Here is a 19,970-nt window from a genome sequence, read left to right as displayed (position 1 = left end):
GCTGAACCTGAAAGCCCTGGGCCTCATGTGGCCAGACTCCCTTCCCTGAGCTCTGCCTTCATCTGTCCGAGCCCAGTGCGGGGTGAAAGTGGCACAGGCTAGAGGGGGTGGGCAGGTGGACCTCATGGGCAGGGAGCACTCACTCGGATGTGTCCTCTTCACAGATGATCCAGACCTACGTGGAGCACATCGAGAGGTCCAAGTTGCAGCAGGTCGGGGGGAACAGCCAGACCGAGAGCACCCTGCCGGGGAGGAGGTAGGGCGGGAAGCCGGGTGCCAGAGCTTGGTGCCCTCCCCTAAGAGGAGCCGTGGCCACCCCCCCGACTCAGGGAGAGGGGTGTCCGGTCGGAGTGTGTGGCTTGAGCCGGGGTGTGTGCAGAGGACGGCACCAAGCAGGTGAGGGGCTGGGGTGGGCCTGCTGCGGGCCCGCAGACCGTCACAGAGACCAAAGGAAAACCAGGTAGTCTGTCCTAGTACCTGCAAATTCTGTGTTTCTGAATTCGCCTACTCTGTAAAATTTATTTGTAGCCTCAAAATCACCACTCACGGCACTTTCGCAGTCATCTGCAGATGTGCGCAGAGCAGTGAAAAATTTGAGTCACCCAGTGCACAGGGTGCCAGCTGAGGTGATGCCAGGCGACGCTCCACCTCCTGCAGAGATGCCCAGGGATGGGGGCGGCGGGTGGCGCAGTGTCCTGCAAGATGCTGGGGTCCTCGGGCCAGTCAGTGGGGACTGGATGGAGCCCAGCTCTGGCCCCTGTCCTCTAAGACACGTTAAATACTTCTGGCACCTCGTTTTCTGTTTCGTAAAATAAAGGAAACAGTTTACCAGGATGAGTGAGGAATGGAGATTCTAATCTGTGTGAGATGTGTACCTACCTATGTACATGTTTCTTCTACAAGCAAACGTGTTTGCGGTGACTTTGTAGAATACAACCAGCTTGAATCGCGAGAATCGACTCTAGGTGGTGGGGGAGGCCTGCACACCTCGATGACCAGCAGACGCAGTCACACCCCGCCATGCTGGTTTTATTTGGGGAGCAGAGAGAAGCCTGCAGAGGCCAGGTTCCTGCTTCATCTTCAATCAGGATAAAACCGCACCTCAGTACCCCAGGAGCAGATTGTCAGAGATCTTCTCCAGGGTGTTACCATGGGAGGCCATGGCTCCATCAGGCTGGAGGAGGGAGGAGGCGCCTGAGGCTGGAACCCCAGGCCCAATGGATGGAGCTCGCCGTTCGTGCCTCTGCAGCTGTGGCCCCTTGTTCCTGCAGCGAACACCGGAAGCTCCAGGTCTGGTCACGAAAAGGCTCTATTTTCTCTGCACCTGTCTCCTTGGTGGGTGATGTCTGCAAACGAGGAGATTCAGGCCCTTCCATTCTGGGCATCGTCAGCTACTCACTGGGCCATGGTGGGCGAAGCTGTTGAGTCTTCCAATTTGAAAGCGGAAAGTGTAATATGTCAGCAGAGGCCTAGCAGGGCCTAGGAAGAGCAGTCATCCAGGGCACCACTGGCATGTTGTTAGACAGTCTTGCCGCTTCTCGTGGGCAGTAGGGGATACAGCCGTTGTGGATGCTTTCTTTCTGTAAATGTGTGTGCCCCAGGAAAGGGTATCAGGGGGGTCATTAGCTGACCCCCCTGGCTCTGTGAGAATTAAGTGAGGGATTGTGTATCAAAGAGTGTGTTAAACTACAAAACCCTTTGCAGATATTGTTTCTGGGTCAGTTTTATCTGAAGGTAGGAAATACCCATCTCCAAGCCACCATTTCCCGACACACTGTGAAAGCCTCACTCCTGGCCCTCAGAAGTCACTGAGGGAATTTCCAAGGAACTGCACCAAATGCCAACCTGGAATCGGGAGCTCCTCGTGTTGTTTTGGGGCTGCAGAGGCTGGCTGTTCGGGCATTACCTAGAGTTTGGGCTCTGGCCCAGATTCCTGCCCAGCCTTGTGTCCCCATCTGATCCTCCTCAGGGTGTCCCCGAGGCCAGGGTGCACTTGGCTGTGTGTCTATCCTCTCCAGGCCCTGGACACTCTCTGCTGAGACACCTTCCTGAGCCCCACGGGGGTAGAGATGCCTGCCAGCAGGAAGGAGGAGCCTGGGGCTGTCAGCTGCGACCCTCCTGTGCCTTGGCAGTGAAGAGGCGCCTTCCTGTGTGTGTGTGTGTTGCGGGGCGGTGGCCGGAGCAGCGCTTGTTTGGGAAGCAGAGAGGCAGGGCTGCGTTTGGGCTGCCTCCATCGCTCTGTCAGCTGGCTGGAGACATTTAACCTCACTGTGGCACACGAAATCGCTTGCCCCATGCTTGCTGCCACAGTGTATGAGACTCTGGGCTCCTGCTGGCCCTGTAGCCGCCCTTGCCCCACCAGCCTGGACACTGGGCTGTGATGGAGATGTTCCCAGGGCCCACCGTGCGTCACTGACTGTCCCGGGCCCACTTTCAGACGAATGGATGTGGATGGCAGCCACGCCTCCCGTGTCCAGCGGGTACGCTGGTGGAAGGAGAGAAAGCATAGGCCTTCTCTCATTGCGCTGGGCATTGGCCTCTGTAGGGCTCAGAGAGTGCAGACATCCCACTGTGGCCTGTGCTGCTGCAGCAGGTGAAGGGGAAGGCCCTGTTCTGCCCTCCTGGCCTGCTCTTCTCTGGGGTGTATCCTTTGGGGACAGATGTGTGTCTGCCCACCTTAGTTTAGACTCTCCGGCTCCCCAAAGAGGCTCATCCTTAGTGCCGGGGAGCTGCTGGCCACTGCTGAGCCCAGACAGGCACAGTTTTCCTTCAGTCCTGGCTTGGTTTTGTGAATCTGTGTGTCTTTAGAATAAAACCGGTGGTGAGGGCTTCCATGGTGGCGCAGTGGTTAAGAATCTGCCTGCCAATGCAGGGGACACGGTTTCAAGCCCTGGTCCGGGAAGATCCCACATGCTGTGGAGCAACTAAGCCCGTGAGCCACAACTACTGAGCCTGCACTCTAGAGCCCGTGATTCACAACTTCTGAGCCTGCGTGCCACAACTACTGAAGCCTGCGCACCTAGAGCCCATGCTCCACAACAAGAGAAGCCACCACAATGAGAGGCCCGTGCACCGCAGCGAAGAGTAGCGCCCGCTCACCGCAGCTAGAGAAAGTCCACACACAGCAACAAAGACTCAACGCAGCCAAAAATAAATAAATTAAATAAATAAAACAAAACAAAACCGGTGGTGAGTGTACGTGGGCCCGTGAACATGGCGTATGCAATCGTGTGCCCTGTCACTGCACACGCGAGTGCCTGCGTGTGCCAGGAGCGTCGCGGGGAGGACGCTCACCCACTGCCCGGGGCTGAGTGGGCACACCCTGCCGTCCAAGCCAAGGGGGTGTGTGTCTGTGTGCCCTGTGTCCATCCTGTGTAGGATCTGCGTGTTCCACATCTGTCTGTCCCCATGGGGGCCCTCCCTCGCCATGTGCGCACATGTGCCCCCAGAGCCCCCAACCTTCCCTCTCTAATATTGCCTTCTTGTCTTGCCCTCTGTGCTGTCCCCACCATGTGCTGGCCCTTGTCTGTCACTGCCCTGCAGTCCTCGCCAGTCGTGGAGGAGAAGGTAAAGGCTGCAGCTGTCCTTGGGCCTCGGGTTGGGGGAGCTCGGATGGCTGCCAGACTCGTACAGATTGGAGGCTCCGGACTTGGCGTTGACAGGGCCTGCTGCCGAGGAGAGGCAGGCGGGTCCCAGGCTCCAAGGCAGCCCTGAAGCAGGGAGCAGTGTAGCCCCCACTAGCAAACGTCCACCCGGCCTGCGGGTCGGGCCGCATGTCTGCACCCCCAGGAGGTGGCGGGCAGGGGTGGAGACCCTGCGCCTGGTGTTAGGCAGCCCAGCTCAGTCACTTAGGACCCAGAGCCAGTGGCGTGACCTCTGTGAGCAGTGTGATGCCCTCGGGCTGTAGCCTCTGAAGTGGATGAGCATTGGCATCTCCCGGGGGAGCTGCGGGGCTATAACAAGAGGACACGGTGGGTGAGCCTTCAATGGGCTCTGGCCGGCAGTCAGCAGCACCCAGCGAATGCTCTTGAGGCTTGCGGTTGCGGGGAGCAGCGGAGAGGACACGGGACTCGATCCTCGTGAGAATTTCCATCGGGGAGTGCAGCCTGGCTGTCTGTTGACGCATAGAGTCGTGGAGGCGGGCGATGGATACGGGCTCCCATCCTGGGGGGCAGGTGGCCCCACCCTGCCCTGCCGTCATGTTACCCTGTGGTATCTGGTGACAGCCTGGGCCGAGGAACCCCTTATGTGCGTCCCCCACCGAGGTCAGAGCTGGGCCTCAGGAGAGGCACCCCCATATGGGCACTGGGAGCCCAGTGGAGGAGCAGTGGTGGAGGAGGGGCTGGGAGCCCTGAAGGAGCAGCCCACGGAGCAGTGGCTGCCTTCCCGGACGCCGAGGGCCTGGGGGCTGTGGTCAGAGAACAGCCTGGCGAGAACTGAGCCACGGGCTGCTGAGCTTGGGATGGATCTGCAGACCCAGAGCTTTCTAATTTGACGTCTGAGCTCTTAACCAAGAAAGTGTCGTCTGTCACGGGGGACAACGGCTGCATGAGGCACTTGAGGTCGTCTGCAGGAAACCGCCTTCCTGAGCGGCCGAGGCCCCTGTCCGGCCCTGCAGGCCTCCTCTGGCTCTGTCCCTCCCGCAGCTTAGCCCCCAGAGGCACAGCCAGGTCCCAACAGGTCTGGGGACCCTGCTCTGCAGGAGGCAGTGTCTTCCTGAACAGAACAGACCAGCAGCTTGAGCAGCTCGGAGGGGCTTCCAGATTCGGAGTTCTCCTCCTGCTCCGCCCCAGCCCCGCCGCCCTGGAGCCGTTGGGGCACCCCCAGAGAGACATCCTTCCCAGAGTCGTGCCTCAGGCAGCTGCCCTCCAGCCATAGGAAGTTCTGGTCATGGTGGCCGCTCTGCTCCCCTGTCCATCACCTGCATCCTCCGGGCACTGTGAGGAAGCCACCGTCCTCCCTCCAGGACAGCCCAGCCTCTGGACGCGGCTCCGTGGGACCCCTGAGGAAGCCTTGCCACCCCTCCCACCTCAGCCCCTGTGTGTCAGGGATTCGGATGCTTGGCCTGAACAGCTCTGAGCAGCATGGACTCCATGCAGCCACTGACAGGCTCTGGGGCGCCATGTGTCTGCCCCGGGCCTGGGCTCCGTTCCCTCACTGCTAACAGCCCACGGAGCGTATCCCAGGGACTGAGCCCATGGCAGGCGGCTTTGAGCATCAGTCCAGCCCACTGGACATTCTCAGTTGGCTAGCATAGCTTTATAAGGCGCCTCTGTGGTGTCAGTGCTCCATGACGGGGGGAACTGCTCGGAGCAAGAGAAAAGTGCCTCATGAGAAACTCCGTACCCAGGTCTCCTGAAAACAGTGATGGGGTGTTGGGGGAGGGCGAGGAACAAAGAACAGGGGAGAAAGGGTTGACTCCTCCTGGCTGGCTCCAGGAGGCAGAAGTAGGGCCAAGGAGGAACCAGGCAATGCTGCCTGTGATGCCAAAGGGCCTATCACAGGCACTGCTGTGCAGGTGTCTGTTTACAATGGAAATAAATAAAACTGATAAATGACAGTGTAACGGAGGGGAAATGTTCTATGGGATCACAGCGGAGTGGCGATGCCCTGAGCGGGTGAACACGCTGATTAGCGCGGCTGCAGGTCAGAGGGGTCAGAGGTCCTGTGTGCCTGGCCACCCAGAAGGTCACGCCCTTCCCTACAGCCCGTGGTCAGGGGCGTCTTTTAGAGCAGCTCCAGCTGCAGAATAAGCATCTGCATGTCCAGAAAGAGTTTGCAGCCCTGTTTCAGGAGCCACTGTCTAATCCTCCCCTCTCCTTCTCTCCCCACATTTCAACAGGAAGGAGCGCCCCACCTCCCTGAGCGTCTTCCCCCTGACCGACGGTATGGTACGTGCACAGATGGGGGGCAAGCTCATGCCTGCGGGGGACCACTGGCACCTGAGTGACCTCGGCCAGCTGCAGCTCAGCTCCAGCTACCAGGTTTTGTAGCCGTGCTGTGGAGTGAGGGCTCCCCGTTGCCCCACATTCTTTCAGGAGGGTGTGGCCGCAGCCGGGACTCTTGGCTGCTCGGGGACCTGCCTACAGCCAGGGCGTGCCAATCGGGCAGGGCTGAGCGTAGTGCCCATCCCCGAACACAACCCAGAGCCTCGCAGCCAGACTGGGCTTCACCCCACACGTGTTGTCCTTCTAGCATCTGAGGTTTGCACTCCAACCAGGAGAAAGTCAAAGGTCAGGGGTCAGCTTCTCTTCTTTGGGCTGTTCTTACCGGCCTACCCGTGCTAACCACCTAGGGGCCTGAGTTTGAGAAGGAAGACGTCTCGGGTGTGCTCAGCTCAGCAGTGAGAGCACCCACCCTCCATCCCCGGCACTGGGGCCCTGGGAAGGCCAAGGGCAGGCACTTGTGCAGGGCCCCTGGGCACTTGCTGCCAGTCTTGGTCTGTGAGCTCAGCCCACCTGGTGAAGGCAGGCTGTGGCAGGACAGAACGTGGGCCCCATTGCTCGTTGAAGAGACCAGACCCTCGCCCTGGGTCTGGTGATTCCCCGCTGAGGCCATCAGAGGATACCCTCTGGGCCGGGTCGAGCAGTGGATGTGGGCCCAGGCTTCCCCACAGCTTCCTTCCCACCGCGACTCATTGCCGGCTGTCCTCCTGCCTCGCAGTGTCCAGCTGGGCTGCAGGAGGTCACCACAAGCTGCCAGCTGTGTCGGAAAGCGACCCCACTCACTCTGCGTCTGTTCCACAGAGTGAGCACGCCTCGTGCCCGCCAGCCACTGGCTGTCCTGCCAGCATGTGGGGTCTGGGCAGAAGGGGCGGGGCCCACAGCTGGCGTGTACCCCCAAGCTCCTGCGGGGGCGTTGAGCCTCAGAAAGCTGGGAGGCTGGGGTCTCCAGACGGCCCCTTGGGCTAGCCTGTGTTCTCATGCATCTCTCTTTGTCCTGCATCGTCTGAAATCGTTCTCTCTTAATAAATTATAGTCCTTTATGTTTTAGTTCATAGGTGTGTTTTGTTTGATTTTTTTTAATAATCACTTTTAAGTTCTTTTTATTTTATGCTCTAGGTTTTCAAGTTTTTCTAATTTTTTAATTTGTTTTGTTGTTTTTGTTTTGTTTTTTGTTTTTATGTACTGTATTTTCAGTGTTTTAACCAAACAGTTGTGGCTCCTCATGGGAGGCATGGCCGCTGGGATGTGGGTTCTTTGCATTTGGAGGTCACTGCTGCACGTTGGTGTTAGAGGTTGGCAGGTTTCTTTAGGTAAGTGGTGGCCAGGGGGAGTGTCCTGTGGGTAAGTGGTGGCCTGCAGGCAACAGACAGCTAGGGGAGTAGGGGGAGGCCTGGTTATGCTGCAGAATTCCCCACGGTGACTACCAGAGTCAGGAGGCCCACGGAAACAGTGTTCAAATCACGGACAGGTGGGGAGTGTGGCCATTGAGTCAGGTGGTCTGACAGTGTGTGCTTCCGTGAGGCATGGGCTCATATGCCCGGCCGTCTTTGTGGAAGTCCCTGTGCATCAGCCTGGAGCATAGCCCTCCTCGGGTACCACTCTCCTCGGAACCCTCCCTGTGGGAGAGCACTCAGGGCCCCACCACAGAGGTGTGCAGTGTGCACAGTGCTGTGAAGAGGAAAGGGTTTTTTCTTTACAAATTGTCCCTGAGCTGCAGAACCCAAACCCAAACCAAAAATGTTTGCAGGGGGCGCTTCTCACCACAGCTCATCAGCAACCCGGATGAGTGTTGTTGGCTATGGGGGCCATCCTGTTCCCTGTGGGGTGTTGTGGGCACCTTGCCTCCACCCATCCCCAGCTCTGGTCACCACAAGTGTCTCCAGACATCACCAAGTGTCCCTCGGGGACACAGCTGCTGGGATGGGAGCCCTGTCGAGAGGAGAACGAGGATGTGAGGTTCCGGGTAGAAGAGTGTCAGCCCAGGGAGGGGCGGTGCCTGGCGGGGACCAGGATGCTCGGGAAAAGGCAGATCCCACAAGGCTCCCAAACCACTCTGACTCCTAGTCACCTGGAGGTGGCCACGGGTGCACAGTCAGCCCTTCCTAGTTAAAGGTGGGGGTAGGTTGGTCCCAGCATCCATCCAGCTTCACAGAGAAGGCCGACACCCCGTCATCAGCTCCTCTTGTAAGAAAGTTCTCCTGAAAGTGTCCTCTGAGGAAACCATGTGATCTGGCACCAATGGGAACATGTACCCAGAGTGGCCTCTCAGTGCTGCCTCCCTCCGCCCCCATGGGCCTCAGCCCCTCCTGAGGCCATGCCCCTTCTCGGTACCAGGCAAGAGGCTGCGGGGGCCCCACGGCACCTGCTCAGGGATGAGTTGGGGGTGAGTCTGGGGTTACCGATGTTAGTTCGTAGAAGAGCGGAGGCTATTTTTATTGAGGTTCCCTGATGGTTTCACCAGGAAAGACGGTAGGAGAGGAATGTTTGTCTCCTGTCCACATTTATTCAAACAATGTGTTCTCTCTCCAGGGAGATTCTTAAGGTCAACAGTTGATTGCAGTTTTTACTAATCTGGTCTTTTTTCACTCTCGGAACATTTGGGGGACGTCCCATTCTGTGGAATTTGCATTTGCGTAGGTGTTGAAGGCAAACTTTGGTTCAGTTGGGCCGTGGAGATTAAGCGAGACCCATCCCCTGGTGTCTCTTTGTTGGGGAGGCCACCACTGGCAGAACTGGGGAGGTGCCCACTTGTCACAGCCCCTGACTGTGGCCAGGGCGGGAGGCAGGAGGCAGGAATGAGAGGGACCAGCCCTCGAGGGCCTCGCAGTGGAGCAGTAACTTGATCAGAAGGCACGCCGGCCTCCCCAGCCTCCTTCGCAGCTGGGGAGCTTCTGCCCTGACCTGGGCTGGGGCTTAGCTCTGCCCACCCACCGGCTGCAAGGAGTTACCAGCCACATCCACATAGCTTCATGTCTAGCCCCATACTGGAAAGCGTGCAAGCCAAAAGCCCTGCCCAAGCCATTTAAATAAGTTGTAGCCGCCTCTGGAAAGCCAGAGGCTGGATGAGTCAAGTGAAGAGGCTGGGAGGAATCAGCCCAGCGGGAGAGAAGTGGCCTCCTGTCCCTTCCATTCTGGCACAGAGTGCTGTTTTACTGCGGCCGAGTGGCAAAGACCCCAAGCGAGGGGTCCTCGTGGTGTGGCTGAGGCCCCGCTGGCCCTGCGTGGTCCACCCCTCGTGGCCTCCCCGGGGGACCTGACCCGCACCACGAGCTTCCCTCTCCCTGTGTTTGGCCCCAGTGTCCGCAGGATGAGATGTCCGAGTCAGGCCAGTCCTCAGCGGCGGCCACGCCCAGCACCACAGGCACCAAGTCCAACACGCCCACGTCCTCTGTGCCCTCGGCTGCGGTCACGCCCCTCAGCGAGGGCCTGCAACCTCTGGGCGACTACAGTGGCAGCTCCAAGAACAACAAGAGAGCGCGGGAGAAGCGCAACAGCCGCAACATGGAGGTGCAGGTCACACAGGAGATGCGCAACGTCAGCATAGGTACTGGCCGCCCCGCCTGCCCAGCGCCCCACCCTCACCAGCACCATGCATGTCTCCTCCCAGTTCGCAGGGCTGGTTGCTCCTAAGGCTTCTCCTTGGCTGCCCCATCCTCAAGTGGTCATGCCTCTGTATGTGTGTCCTGACTGACCCCTGCTTTTTATAAGGACACAGTCAGATGAGACCAGGGCCAACCCTTTGGCCTCATTTTACCTTCATCACCTCTTTAAAAACCCATCTCCAATACAGTCTCATTCTGAGGAACTGGGGTCCAGGGCTTCAGCCTGTGAATTTGGGGGACACAACTCAGCCTGACAGTAGACCACTGTCATCCAGCGGACACAGTCTAATCAGAGAAAAGGGAAGGAAAAAATGGCCTGCTCAGATGGGATCACAGTTCTGGGGGACAGGCCCCATCCAGCCACCAGCTCGGGAAGAACCCCCACCATGACCGTCCCTGCCTGTGGTGGCCTAGCATGGGGTTTCCGGGCAAGGGGCCCCAGGGCAGCCACGAGTGGTGCAGGGAACTGCTCGTCACCCCCTGACCCTGGGCTCCACTGTTTCCCCCCAGGCATGGGCAGCAGTGACGAGTGGTCTGATGTTCAGGACATTATCGACTCCACCCCAGAGCTGGACATGGGCCGGGAGCCCCGCCTGGACCACACGGGCAGCAGGTGCTCACTGGGCCCAAAGCCAGCCCCGAATGGCTCAGCACTCACCCTTGGGAGTTGGTGCCCCTGGTAGAGGTGCCTCGCAGCCCCTCGAGGTGGGAGAACTGCCCAGGACACTGACCCGCCACCCGCCACGCCTGCTCTTGCGCCAGCAGTGTTGGCATCGAGTGGCCCCTCGGGTGTCCCCGTGTGCGGTCCATTGGTGCTGCCCACTCACTCCACCTTCCTCGGCTGTGTGTCCCCACAGCCCAACCCAGGGGATCGTGAACAAGGCTTTTGGCATCAACACTGACTCCCTGTACCACGAGCTGTCGACTGCGGGGTCCGAGGTCATCGGGGATGTGGACGAAGGGGCCGACCTGCTAGGTAAAAACAACCATCCCCGGGACCCTGCTATGGTTGGGTTTGTGATGAAAGCAAAGCCTCTGTGAGCCAGGAAGTTCTTTTTACAAACTGTGAATATTGAGATGTATTCACTTACCATAACTCGCCGCTTAAAGTGTTCCGCTCTGTGGGGTTTGGGGTGCTCACGGATTTGAGCAACTGTCTGTAGACCATCTTGTCAGCCCAAGAAGAAACCCATTCCCAGTAGCCCTCAGCCCAGCCCTGCTCCAAGCCCCTCCCCTGGGCAGCCCACTTTCTAGGAACGTTTTGGGAGGGTGGTGGTTGCCAGCTCCTCCAGTCCACGAGGAGCGTGCCCAGACAGTGCCCTCCGGGAGCCCTGCGAGGCTATGTCTGAGACGGGTGCAGAGACAGCCTGCCTGATGCAGACTTGCTCCTGGTCCTCCCTCCCTGCCCGAGCCAGGCCCCATGTGCCAGCGTCTGCCTGTACCTGAGGGCAGCCTGCATGGCTCTGAGGCCAGGCTGTGGCCCTCAGGGCAGTGGAGGGAAGTCACGCTGTCTCTCAGTGGGGTTCAAGCTCCCCTGGGCCAGATGTGTGTCCGGAGCCCCAGCCTGGAGAAGCAGCCTTGTCCCCGAAGCCCTCTCTCCTGCTCAGCAGCCAGCAAGGTGGGCGTCAGGGCCGAGTGTGGCTCTGTTGTCAGGGCCGTGGTTCTGTTCTGTCCCCTCCCCACACCCCAAGGAAGGGTCCTCTTGTTTCTCCTTGGGGAGGGGCAGCAGCTGCCTCCACTGGATACGTAGCAAGCAGGTTGGTAGCGATTCCACTAAGAGAATCCGGGAAGGCTGCCTTCTGACATTTGATCCATGTTTTATCATCTGCTGCCTGAGGAGGCGGAGCTGTCTGGCATCTGAGGGTTTCTGTTGCCAGCCTCTCTGTTGCTCTCACTCCCCCCTGATAGACGCACCAGCAGGGACTTGGGGCATCTCTGGACCGGTTCCCCGGGTAGACAGCGCCGCCCGGCCGGCCTGCCAGCTGCACACACCACCAGGCCTGACCTGCAAACGAAGGGGGCCCGGCTGGCGTTTTAGCTGGAACAGCCTCGCTTTCTTTGCAGTGGGCCTGCATCCTATTAGTTCTCATAAGTTGAGTGTCTTACTCAGGGTGGGGAGACCTCCAGGCAGCATCATCATCTGGGGTGTTTAGCACCAGCACACCTTGTGCCTGGAACAGAAGTTTTTTCAGCCAGAATTTAAATTTTTCAGCCAGAATTTTCAGCCAGAGATATAGGTACACAACTGTATATATCAAATTGTGGTAAAACCATAATGTAAAACTTATCGGTTTTTAGGTGTACATTTCAGTAAAGTACATTCATACTCAATGGTGAAAGACTGAAAGCGTCCCCTCTAAGATTAGGAACAAGACAAAGATGCCCGCTTTTGGCAGTATATATTTTTAATGGAATTTTTCTCACAAGCATTGTAAAAATATATATTTTAAAATACACAAAAACTGTTAGTATTCAGAAAAAGTCTACTTATTAGGGACAGTCACTTTTAGTATTTTGACATCCTTCTCTTCTTTACATATTTCAGATACTACCATATAAATTCAATTTTTAGGCATTTTTTTATTTTTGGAGAAAGGATACATGCTGGTAATAATATTAAAGTAATATCAGACATTGCCAAGAAGGAAGTAAAAACCAGAGGAGCCCCCAAGCCGTGATGAGTGACACCCTCCCAGGTGCCAGGGCCCCAGCATGCGCACCTGGGACGTGGGGTGGCAGCTTTTGTCTGGCCTTTTCTTTATGGCTGATGTTAATGTTTCCTTGAACCACTAAGATTCCTCTGCATGTTTTAACTTCCTTATCTTTGTGTGACTGTGAATTGCCTAATCAATTCTAATTTTTGCTGTTTGAATACCACTGTCATAGCTACCTGCGGGCGTAGATCTTTCTAGATGTGGGAACCCCCTGGACAGGTTTGGACTCGTGGGGATGGGCTGTAGGCTGCTCCCCTACATGTGCTCACACCAGCAGGGCCAGGCGTGGCCGGGAGGAGGCACCTGGGATCCAGGCTGTGACGGGTGGTCACTGGAAGGAGTGCCTTTCTGCCCGGGCAACCTTGGAGCTGCGCCAGGCCTGGGGGGCAGCCTCCTGCACTGGAGAGCTTACACAGCAGGGCACCACACTTTCTTGAGCTTTTGAGAACCTGATAAAAAGGTAAAACGCATCTCCCTAGGAAGACATACAGACATAGGATGTTTTGCATTTCCATGTCAGGGTCGGAGGCCCAGCTTCGCATTCCAGCTCCTGGTGCGGAGCTCTGGAGGAGGTCTGAGGGGCGAAGCGGGGCCCCTGCACCTCGTACCTTTCTTCAGTCTCGTCATGTGACAAGATTCCAACACTCATCACGGGCCTTACGAGAAGAGCGACACCAATGTTTTATATGCCCAGCCACCGTTAATGCCTCACACTGCTAGTGTCTCCATTTCACAGATGAAGAAACTGAGGTCACAGAGGCCGAGGTGAAGTGGCAGAGCCAGGACTTGAACTCAGGTCCCACCCAGGGTGGCAGCCCTGCCTCTGACCACCGCTGTGCTTTTTTTAACAGCCTTATTGAGATGGAATTTCCACACCATACAATCCACCCACTTTCAGTGTACACCTCAGTGACTTTTAGCACGTTCGGATTCGTGCAGTCATCACCACATAGCTTTAGAACACTTTACACCGCCCCTCAAACGAAACCTGTACCCACTAGCAGTCGCTCCCCGCCACCACCCTGGCACTGCTGCTCTACTTCCTGTCTCTGCAGACTTGCCTGTTCTGGACATTTCACGTCAGTGACCTTTTCCATCTGGCTGCCTTCATTTAGCATCATGCCTTTAAGGTTCGTCCATGTTGGAGTGTGTCAGGGTTTCATTCCTTTTTATGACTGAATAATGTTTCAGTGTGGATAGACCACATTTCATGTATCCATTCAGCCACTGATGGACATTTGGGTCATTTCACTTTTGGCTGTTGTGACTGATGCTTCTGCTACACTTGTGACGCCTCACATGGTTCTATGAGATCACCGGAGCTCACTGGCCTTCCTGCTACCTGGTGGCACTGGGTGGCCTGCCAGTCAGTCCATCCTGTCGGCCACGTTTCCTGCCTTGCCCTGTGGCCCCAGGCTGCAGAGCTGTCCCCTCCCCTGCAGCGCCCACAGGTGCAGTGCTGATGGTGTGCGTGCTCACTCCATGTGACTGCCCCCCACCCATCCTGGTGCCCCCGGGGCTGGCAGATGCTCTAACATGTGGCCACATCCTGTGGTTCAGACAGCACCGTTCCGGATGCCAGAGTCTCCATAAAGAGTGATGGGAAAGAAAAGCAGAGAACTAGAAACCGCACACCAGTGAGTTTTACCTAGAGCCACATTGACTGAGTCAGTAGATAGAGATGGAGTCTGTTGCAGCAGGGTTCCTGAGAGGGAAATGATGTCTGATGCATCTGCTGAGGTCAGTTCCCTCAAGCAGGAGTGCCTGACGTGAGAAGCTCTAACCAGTGCATCTGATGGGTCTGTGCTGAGGGGCTGAAGTGAGAATCGTCTTCTCACCTGGTGGTGAGTGCCCAGGCACTTGCGCTGCAACGCTTGGCGGGCGGGGGCCCTCTCGGGCACCACTTAGTTCTGGTTGGAATGAGACCCCACTCTTGGTAGTGATGGGCCTTTGGGTGCCTTTCTGGAGCCTTCATCACGAGGAGCACAGGCAAGGCAGGCAGCCCTGAGATGTTGAGGAGAGCCGCGAGCTCCTGTGATCTGTGGACGGAGCCCTGGAGTGAGGGGCCGGCCCTTTGTCCAGCAGGGTGGAGGGATGAGCTGGGGTCTGCTCGAGTCCCCAGAGTCTGGCTCAGCTGGAGGAAGTGTCAGTGACAGGAGGCCTGGTCCCCCATCACCAGTTGCTGAAGACATCCAGATGATGGATTATTCAATATGTGTACTGGATTCATTGACTAGCCACTTGGGAAAAAATGAGGTCTAATTCAACCTCACTCCGAACACAAAAATAATTTCTAGTGGATTAAAGATCTAAACATAAAAATACAAGGATAACATAACTGGAAGAGAGTATTGGAGAGTATTTTCATAATCTGGGCTTCTCTTCATTGCCAAAACCAAAGAATATATATGTATGTGTGTGTGTGTGTGTGTGTGTGTGTGTGTATGTGTATATATATGTACGTATGTGTACGTATATATATGTATTTATGGTCTCCACCATTAACGTTAAAAGAAGTGAAGTACAATAGGAAACTCCCCTAGTGGTGCAGTGGTTAAGAATCCGCCTGCCAATGCAGGGGGCACAGGTTCGAGCCCTAGTCTGGTAAGATCCCACATGCCACGGAGCAACTAAGCCCGTGTGCCACAACTACTGAGCCTGTGCTCTAGAGCCCGCGAACCACAGTTACTGAGCCCACATGCCACAACTACTGAAGCCCTTGTGCCTAGAGCCTGTGCTCCACAACAAGAGAAGCCACCGCAATGAGAAGTCTGCACACCGCAAAAAAGAGTTGCCCCCGCTCGCCGCAACTAGAGATAGCCTGTGTGCAGCAATGAAGACCCAACGCAGGCAAAAATTAATTAAAAAAAAATTTTTTTAAATATGAAATGAGTAGAGGATAAAGCAGGACATTCACAGAAGAGACCCACAAACCTGAAAAGATGTTCAACTTCAAGAATAACACAGAAATAAATAGTGAGAGAGTATACAGCTAACTGTTTTTCCTCAAACGATTGACAAAAATGAAGCGGGTACTGTCCACCCCGCTGATGGGAGGTGGCCGGTAGAGGCCAGCTGGCGGGGTATGGCCAGGCTGGACCTGGAGGGAGTGGGACCACCACTCCTCAAATAGGGCCAAGGCACCCACAGGAGCCCGTGCACGTGTCCTGGTGCCCACACACAACCGTGCAGGCCCGAAATACCTGTCAAAGGAGCCGATGCCCTAGGAAACAATGGGACGTCTCCATATGGAAATGCATCGAAGCTTTCAAGGTGATAGTGGAAGGGGTCCTGGGATACCGTGTGAGGCGCAACGGAGGAAGTTGCCCAAGAGGATGGAGAGTGGTGGTCACGATTTTGTTTTTTAGAAACTGATGTCTGCCTAGAAAGATGTCTGAGAAGGAGAATATCAAGCGTGAACAGCAGCTGCCTGGGAAGTAGAGATGAGAGGGGACACATCCACTTCTGAACCACCTATCAAAATGATAAATCCACTTTATCATTTGAATTACTTCCACAGATTCTGTAGTTTGTCATTTAAGTCAGGCGACTTTTTATACCAATTCTGATTGAAATGAACCAAATAGAACAGCATCATTTCCTCAAGTCTTCAGCTGGGTAGCAGAGAGCAGTTTGGCACAAGCGGCCCCCCCACCCCTCTCATCCTGACTCAGTGATTCCCTCCCTGCACAGTAGGGCCCTTGTCTTCTGGTTGCCCTTGACCTAAGGGCAACCCTTCCCCTAAGACCTGGGCTGGCCAGGGCCCCACCCCCACCCCCCACTGAGGCCAGGTCCTTGTCTGTGGCTCACTCATTCTGGGGGCGCCTGTGAGGCTGGATGCCCAGCACCCACCACACCACACCTACACACACGTTAGCTTTACAGGGGTCTGGCCCTCCTGATGGTGGTGGGAGTAGAGGGGCAAGCAGGCTTTAGATCTGCACGCCTGCCCCAGGGCCCCCAGGACTGAGGAGCATGATTTTCTGACCTCCCCTTTCCTTCAGGGTTCCTGCCTTGGATGCATTTGGCACCCACAGGCCTGGGGTCGTCTGCTCGTATGCTTTTGGGCCCTTCAACATGGAAATGGCTGATCATCGTCGCTTTTTCTTTAATAAGAGTTTCTTCATTTTGTTGGTTTCAGTCACCAATTAACCTTTGTCACTTCCTTCCCCGTCTCTCTGTGCTTCGCTGGACACGGCCCCAGGGGAGTTCTCAGGTGTGTATCTCTGCTGTCTGTTTGCAGACCCTCTTCCCCATGGTGGCATCCAGGTGGAGGGGGTGGCACCCTGGGACACCCCACTGCTGCCGCCCAGTCACCGCCAGCTGTGCAGCCTGTCCCCTCCCAATCCTGGTCCAGGCCACTAAGGCACACGTGCTTTTGCTCACCAGCCTACTGCTGCTCGGAAGCTTTTGGTTTGCTCCACCAGCCCACTGACGGTGACCTTGACAATTGAGGGAGAGCTGCTGTGCCCTTGACCCCTGTCTCTCTTTGTAGGCCATTTCTTAAGGTTCTACAGAGCCGATAGAGGCGGAGGCTAGTTAACTGGACACAGAGTACAGACTCAGTGCTGTGGCATCTCCCCTCTGTTGGGTACACCCTCGAAGTCAGGGGTCCTCTCCCCACGGGGCACATGGGCCAAGCTCCTGCTTTCAGCAGAGGCTCTGAGGTCCTGCCCATCCCCGTGCTATTTCGCCACTATGTTCAAGGGCACCCGGGGCCTGGTCACAGCTCTCCCTCATTTGCAGAGACCTCTGTCCTTAGCCCCCACCCCCCACCCCACCACCCCACCAACCCACCAACCCAGGATTTTAGTGTAAGATGTCAGTTGTGTTGCCCTGATCCTCCACCTCACCACCCAAGGTAAACTTTCTGGAAGGAGTAGTTGGCCCCATCCCGTCTCCCGCCCCTCCTGTCCCACTCCTCTGTCCACCCCTAACCCAGCGAGAATTAGCCCTGAAGTCCCCCCACCTGCTTATCACACGGGCTTAACGCGCTTCTTTTCTCTCCCCTCCTCTCTCCCTCTCCTTCCTCCCGCCCTGGTCGCCCATCTCCCTGGGACTGGGACGGCGCCCATAGTGCGCGATGATTTTTTTGGTAAGGCCGAGGCCCTGTTTCAGTATGTGTTTCCCTGCTTCTGGCTTCCTCTGCCTCCCTGACACCTCCTCATGCTTCATGAGCCATTTGCTTTGTTGAGCCCGGTGGGACAGCCGTGGGGGCAGTGGTATCTGTGGCTTCAGGGGTGGGGGTGGGGCCTCCAGCAGGCATGGTGAGCGGGCACCTGACTCCCACAGAGCAGACCCTTGACGGGCTGAGGAGGGGACCCCAGCCTCTCTCAGCACCCCCATTAGTTCAGGAAGGCCTGAGCCCAGTGCCTGCTGCATCCCATCTGAAGGGCAGGCAGGCCACGTTTGAGGCAAGGAGGTGAGAATAGAAACAGCCGGCAGAACCCTAAGCTGGGCACACCGTGTGTGTGGGTCATCTCGTCTCACGGTTGTGTTAAGGCCGTGGAGGAGGGAAGTGAACAAGAGGAACAGACCTTGGGCTTCGAGGCAGTCCTGAAGGATTAGATGTGGTGCTTTGGGGGTTTTGTGACACACCTGCAGAGACCTCAGTCTGCGGGGCCCACTTTGGGATCTGGCCATCCCCTCTGGGCACCAGCCCCCGGAGTGCTGTCCTCACCTCCACTCCCACCTTCTGGCTCCTGAAGGCCTGCTCCCAGCCTGGTGGAGGGCTGCACCTGCCATGGACCATCCCATCTCCTTGGCCAGGGCTCTCTGTCCCCATCACCACAGCTCCAACCTCCATTCTCTGAGGGGGCAGCTCTGAAAAGGGTCTGCTTCATGATGCCCTGGAAGTCACAGGGCTGGGGGAAGGCAGTGATACTGGGCCAGGGGTGGGCATTGACTGAGGAGGTTGCACAGAGGCCATAAGGGTACCGTCCGGGCCCTGCTGGTACCCAGAATTCATGTTGGTAGAGAGCTGTGAGAGCCCATCACTGAGTTCCAGAATGTAAGCCCAGGGCTGCTGCATTCATCGGGGCAGAGGAGACCGGCTCATTGCCTTCCAGAGGCCAGTCTGAGACCCCCACGGGGCTGGCACGCAGCAGGTCCTTTCCTGACTGTGTTGCTTGGTGGAGAGCCTGCCTCAAGACCGGCAGAGGCCTCTCTTAGGGTCGCCTGGCCTCCCCGGGCAGGCGTCTTCCTGCAGATCGGGCCTCTGTTCCTTATCCCCTCACATCAGCCCTCCCGGGGGGGCCATCCTTCCAGGGGTGGGCCGCCCCCCGGCAGGACGTGTTATTCTGAGGCAGGTGTGAGCATCAGGGTCTGGCTTAACCAGGCACACGTAATAACTCCGTACATTTTGTTTCAGGAATGGGCAAGGAAGTGGGGAATCTGCTGCTGGAGAACTCACAGCTTCTAGAAACCAAGTAAGGATGTTCTTCCTCAGCACCACAGTTGCTGAGACAGCCCCCCACCAGGACCAGGGGCTCTTGTAACAACTGCGTCGGCCCAGCCTCAGGGCAGTCCCCAGGGAGGACCTGGACCCACAGGACTGAGCTTACCCCTCCTGGGGAGAGGATGGGGTGGTCACCTCCTCTCACCACTTTTAAGACCAGGATGTATCTGCTCAGAAACACCAGGGTGGGCAGACCCCTTTGAAACCCCATCACTTAATGTACACACCGGCTCACAAGGAGCTCCCCTCTTTCTGCCTTTTCAAAGAAACGCTCTGAACGTGGTGAAGAACGATCTCATCGCCAAGGTGGACCAGCTCTCGGGGGAGCAGGAGGTGCTGAAGGGGGACTTGGAAGCCGCCAGGCAGGCCAAACTCAGACTGGAGAACCGCATCAAGGACCTGGAGGAGGAGCTGAGGAGGTGAGCGGGGCTCCTTGAGGGGCGGGGCTCCCATGGAGGCTGGGCCACCAGGCGTGGAGACTGAGGTCAGGCCCTGCCCAGGCCCCTCCAGTCCTCTCCGCACCTCTCCGCAATCCCCTGGCATCTGCTCTCTAGCTAACCACACCCCCTGAGGTCATTCCTTCCCAAAGTGGCTCACTTTGCGTGCTCACTGCTCAGCCTCCTGCTCATCCCTGAGCTACATCTCATATTCGACCCCATCCAGACCCAACTACTGTGTTGGCAACCCACCCCTCCCCTCTTGTCTCCACCATCCTCGGGGGAATAATCCCACACGAGGGACAGTGTCCTCTCTTGGGTGTCCTTTCTCTGGCGGCTGAGCGGGGCCTTCCCACTCCTCTCACACTATTACATTCGTTCAGGAGGAGGGAAGGGAGGATAATGGCCTCTGGCCACCGCAGGTCCCCCGCACTCCCCTCGGCTCCCCAGCCCTCAATCAGCCGAGGTTGGGTCACAGAGCTTTGCTGGGAAGTTCTGGGGTGTCCTCCCCAGCACTCTGCACGTCCCTGTGGCCTTTGTCTTCCAGCCTGATCCTCACCCCATTCTCCCAAAGTGGTGCCTTTGGCTCCAGACAGGAAAGGGGAGGTGTGAGGGGCGGGCCCTAGGCAGGTGACACCTGTGCCAGGTTTGTGGGACTGAGAGCCAGGTCTCCTCTGGCCCTGCCTGAAGCCAGCACTGCCCTTGCCTTCCTGTTAGCAATTGACCACCTGAATTGGAGGTCCTGTTCCTTGGCTGGGCTTCAGGGCACATGTGGGCAGGGGTGTGGAGCCACCCGTCCCCAAGGCACTGGCAGG

General features: G+C 57.1%; 1 protein-coding gene across 2 annotated transcripts in view; it reads left to right on the top strand.

Moving 5' to 3' along the window:
• The window catches only part of MAPK8IP3 (mitogen-activated protein kinase 8 interacting protein 3), a 47,595-nt gene that overhangs the window by 18,437 nt on the left and 9,188 nt on the right, over positions 1 to 19,970 (top strand). Inside the window, exons 4-12 of one of the 2 annotated variants that reach the window (XM_007453573.1) lie at positions 165 to 256; positions 5,843 to 5,984; positions 9,243 to 9,489; positions 10,058 to 10,160; positions 10,405 to 10,523; positions 16,466 to 16,477; positions 17,339 to 17,356; positions 18,632 to 18,689; positions 18,985 to 19,137. In XM_007453573.1, coding sequence (XP_007453635.1) covers positions 165 to 256; positions 5,843 to 5,984; positions 9,243 to 9,489; positions 10,058 to 10,160; positions 10,405 to 10,523; positions 16,466 to 16,477; positions 17,339 to 17,356; positions 18,632 to 18,689; positions 18,985 to 19,137 — 944 coding nt within the window. The remainder of the gene's footprint in view (positions 1 to 164; positions 257 to 5,842; positions 5,985 to 9,242; positions 9,490 to 10,057; positions 10,161 to 10,404; positions 10,524 to 16,465; positions 16,478 to 17,338; positions 17,357 to 18,631; positions 18,690 to 18,984; positions 19,138 to 19,970) is intronic. The other variant, XM_007453574.1, reaches the window with a different exon arrangement.

The sequence above is a fragment of the Lipotes vexillifer genome, unplaced genomic scaffold (assembly GCF_000442215.2).
Source record: "Lipotes vexillifer unplaced genomic scaffold, Lipotes_vexillifer_v1.1 scaffold914, whole genome shotgun sequence".
Lineage (NCBI taxonomy): Eukaryota > Metazoa > Chordata > Mammalia > Artiodactyla > Lipotidae > Lipotes > Lipotes vexillifer.
This window is presented reverse-complemented; position numbering and strand designations above follow the sequence as displayed.